The sequence below is a fragment of the Nuphar pumila genome, chromosome 10 (genome assembly GCF_984573655.1).
Source record: "Nuphar pumila chromosome 10, dmNupPumi1.hap1.1, whole genome shotgun sequence".
NCBI lineage: Eukaryota > Viridiplantae > Streptophyta > Magnoliopsida > Nymphaeales > Nymphaeaceae > Nuphar > Nuphar pumila.
The window spans coordinates 119,110,006-119,113,911 of record NC_143258.1 but is presented as its reverse complement, the minus strand read 5'-3'; the positions used below and the strand labels follow the sequence as shown (position 1 = coordinate 119,113,911).

The window sequence follows — 3,906 nt, the reverse complement described above, 5'->3', positions numbered from 1 at the left end:
TCGATACAGCAGTTCAGTTTTTATAACTTATAACTCGACGATACAAAAACATACTATCTAAAAGGTCGATAAATATATCGCACAATAAATTACAAATCGATAAGGAAGAACTTGAACATAATAGCAAACAAATCGATATTAACTAACAAAAATGTATCTTACAAAAACGAGAGTCTTACTAATACAGCGGTTTGAGATACAATGCATATGATGAGTGACTGTAGGATACCTGATGGGGTAGAGGCCCTTTCTAGAATCTGCAAACAAGCGTTCTTGTCAACAGGTCCCAGCGTCTTACAAATATCGATAAGTTTCCAACCTTCGTAATAACAAGATCTACCTGCAATAACCAAACAATGCCTTAATGGCACACAAGACGACGTGCCTTCTTCATCGATAGCATGATGAGATGAAAAGCTACTCACTGTGCCTTGATGGCACTGGTTGGAATGTTTGTGAATCATTGCTTTCTTCCATGATGCCTAACGACAACAGTAATGAAGAGAAGACACTGGAATGTTTTGTAACACTGGAACGTTGATAATGAGAGCACTGTTACAGCAGATGGCGCAGGCGAACGTCTCCACTTTAAATGGTTAACATCAAACTTTCTGAAATTTCTGCTTTTTTGTCCTTTTCCCCACCCGTCGTTTCACAGCTTTTGAATAGAGAATATTTTTGTCATTTCCTCGAACCGTCATTTCAGGGCAAGAAAAGCAAGTAAGGGTGATTAAGTCTTTGCAACATCACCAGAGTCCGATGCAAAGTTATGTCAACATACACGGGAATACGAGCCCCATGTGCATGAATACGTGGCGCTCATTCGATCCCCCCGAACACGGACGTGGGATTCAGTGAATCATCTGGGGCGAAGATTGAGATTCGCATAGATCTGATCAGACGGTAAAAAATCAAAGGTCAAGCATTATAAAAAAGCGTGTCCTCATGTACACTTGCTTTCAACCCCCTGCCCTTTATCTTCTTTTCTCCGTCTTGCCGGCCTGCGTTTTTTTTTCCCTTCTCCGTCTCTCTCTCTCTCTCTGATGGCGAGAAGAGAAAAGATCACTAATGACACCCATTTCGTCGATCCACGCGATCGGAGGATCGCCTCTGCGGTGGAGTTCCCTCACATAGACGCTACCGACGACGTCCGTCGTCGGAAACCCCGCATGCGATCGCCGGAAAGAGGTACGTCACCTTCGCCTCTCTCGTTTCCGATCACGAAATCCGGTCCGTTTCCGAATCCGACGGTGAAGACCAGAGTAACTCACAGCGTGGCGGTTACAGCGAGCGAGGACGCGCCGATCGCACGTCTGCCGGCCCTAGGAGAAGCCCTAGCCGCGGAACTCCCGATCTCCCGTACGACCACCGTTCGCGGAGCCCACGTCCGGGCGACCGCCGAGAAACCCTAACTCGTTCCTGGAGTCCTTCCGGTTTCGGCGATCAGCATGAAGCCTTAACTCGTAGATCTGATGGCGGTTCCCGGTACCCTAGATTGGACGATCGCCGTGAAATTCTCACTCGGAGGCCGGACCGCCGTTTGGCCAGCCAGGATCTGGACGAGCGGCAAGAAACCCTAACTTGTGCGCTCAGACGGCGTTCCCCTAGCCCTAGTTTTCACCAACAGGATGAAACTTTAAGCCGCAGACAGGAGCGTCTTTCTCCTAGCTACGAAAGATACGAGACCCTGACTCGGAGGGCTGAACGCCGTTCCTCTAGTCCTGGTTTCGATGATCGTATCCCTAACTATGATCGAAGTATGAAGGATCCGTATCCGTACGAGAGGGGTCCGGAGAGGAGGGAAAATGGGCATAGAATCCCTAGTCCAAGAAGGTATCATGGGTACAGCAACGGGTACAAGAGGCCTTCAGATCGATCAACGTTTCTTGATAGGGGATTTCGACAGTCGGATTCTGATGGTGATGATGAGGATCTTAAGGGCTTGAGTTTCCATGAGTACAGGTGGCTTAAGCGGCAGAAGCTGAGAAAGAAACTCAAGAATTGCATCTGGAGAGTGACTCCGAGCCCTCCTCCTGGTTGGAGGGATAGATTGCAACTATCGACTGAGGATGTCAGGACCGAAGCTGGTAATCAGAGGGATCTAGGCGGAGAGAATTCTCATGTTGATCGGAAGGATGATTCTTTGTTCGATAGGCGTGAAAAGAGTGGAACTGATAAGGGGAAAAGGCTGGAGAAATTGAAGAAGTCGGTCAGTGGTGCTGACTCTGCAGGTTCTGTTGGTTTGAACGAGTCTTCTTCATATTCTTCCTCAGATTCAGACGTAAGCAGTTCACCTCGTGCTGTGAAGCGGAAGACAGAAAACACTTCACGAAGGAAGAGTAGGCCTTCCACTAGAAAACGGAAGAACAGGTTGGATACGGAATCTGATTCAGACAAATCCCTGAGTTTGACAGAGGGATCGAGTGATGACGATCGGGTCAAGAAGAAGAATTCAGGGAGCGGTTGCACTCGCCGGCACCAGTCCAAGGGCAAGAGGGATAGCCAGGCAAGTAGGGATACGAGGAGAAGACGGAAGAGTAGGGATGATAGATCTGATCATAGTGAAAGTGAGGACTATTCGGGGAGTGATTCAGAACGCTCTCTGAAGAAGAGCAAGTCAGATACAGAGTCTGATTCTGATAAATTCTTAAGTTTGACGAAGGGCTCAAGCAATGAGGTTGTTCTGAAGAAGAAGGATTCAGAGAGTGTTCCAAAACGCCGACGGCTCTCCAAAGAGAAGAGGCGCAGTCAAGCAAGTGTGGAAAAGAAGAGTAGTAGGAAGAGCAGGAATGATAGTTCTGATGATAGTGAAAGTGAAGAAGATTCTAGGGATGACTCCTCTGATGATCATAGGAAAACCAATAAGAAGAAGAAGATGAGGAAGCAGAAAACATCAAAAGTATCATCTGGATCCAAGAGAAGAACGACAAAAAGGCGTGCTGATTCAGGTACAACTTCTCCATCAGATAGTGCTTCTGATTCTGACGCTGATGTTCACAACGAAAAAGAAGCTGAACCCAGAAAAACCGAGGCCGATACTGAAGTGCTCAAGTTCAAAGAATTGATAGAATCACAGAAAAAAGCTGCCTCAGCACTGGACAATGAGCCCATTGTTGGGCCTGTTCCTTTACCTAAGGCTGAAGGGCATATCAGCTATGGAGGAGCTCTGCGGCCGGGAGAAGGAGATGCTATCGCTCAGTACGTGCAGCAAGGGAAGCGTATCCCACGCCGAGGAGAAGTCGGCCTTACAGCAGAAGAGATTCAGAAGTTTGAGGGCTTGGGTTATGTCATGAGTGGGAGCCGGCATCAACGTATGAATGCCATTCGTATCAGGAAGGAAAACCAGGTTTACAGTGCGGAGGACAAGCGGGTGTTGGCAATGTTTAACTACGAGGAGAAGGCGAAGCGGGAGCACAAGGTTATGTCTGACCTGCAGCGGCTTGTGCTGCGGCATATCGATCAGGAGTCCAAGACATGATCCGTTTGGTATGAAAGACGCCTGAAGGTGCTCATGGATATGTGTATCTGTATATAGTACTTGCTATTAGCTTACGTGACCTGATGCTTGATGTTTTTGCAGGGAGAGGTTTGCCTCTTGTTCTTGTTCTTGAAACATGTAATGCAATGAAAATCAGACTTGGTACGTGTTTTTTTATGCTTCAATCTTGTCAGATCTTGTAATTATGTTCACATTTCCTGTTACATGCATGCATCTTTGTGTGTGTTTTGCTCTTCTTGGCAGTAGGGTCTTGTGAAAAGAGATGCTACCATACCTTTACACGCATGGAAACAGAGGGTAATAGGAGCTTATTCTTCAAGTACATGTTTTGTCGGGAGTTTCTTTTGTACCGCTTGCCTTCTGTATACATAACAATAATCAATTGGAGTCTTGATTTTAGAAGCCAT

General features: G+C 46.9%; 1 protein-coding gene across 1 annotated transcript; it reads left to right on the top strand.

Moving 5' to 3' along the window:
- Positions 1-1,097: 1,097 nt before the first annotated feature.
- On the top strand, positions 1,098-3,663 carry LOC149828087 (uncharacterized). The gene is made up of 2 exons (XM_090019879.1): positions 1,098-3,505; positions 3,581-3,663. The coding sequence occupies exon 1, from the start codon at positions 1,760-1,762 to the stop codon at positions 3,476-3,478; it is 1,719 nt and encodes a 572-aa protein (XP_089876005.1). The 5' UTR covers positions 1,098-1,759; the 3' UTR covers positions 3,479-3,505; positions 3,581-3,663.
- Positions 3,664-3,906: the final 243 nt, after the last annotated feature.

What these genes read in the sequence shown, in the direction of transcription:
- LOC149828087 (XM_090019879.1), top strand. Translation starts at nt 1,760, where the DNA reads ATGAAGGATCCGTATCCGTACGAGAGGGGTCCGGAGAGGAGGGAAAAT.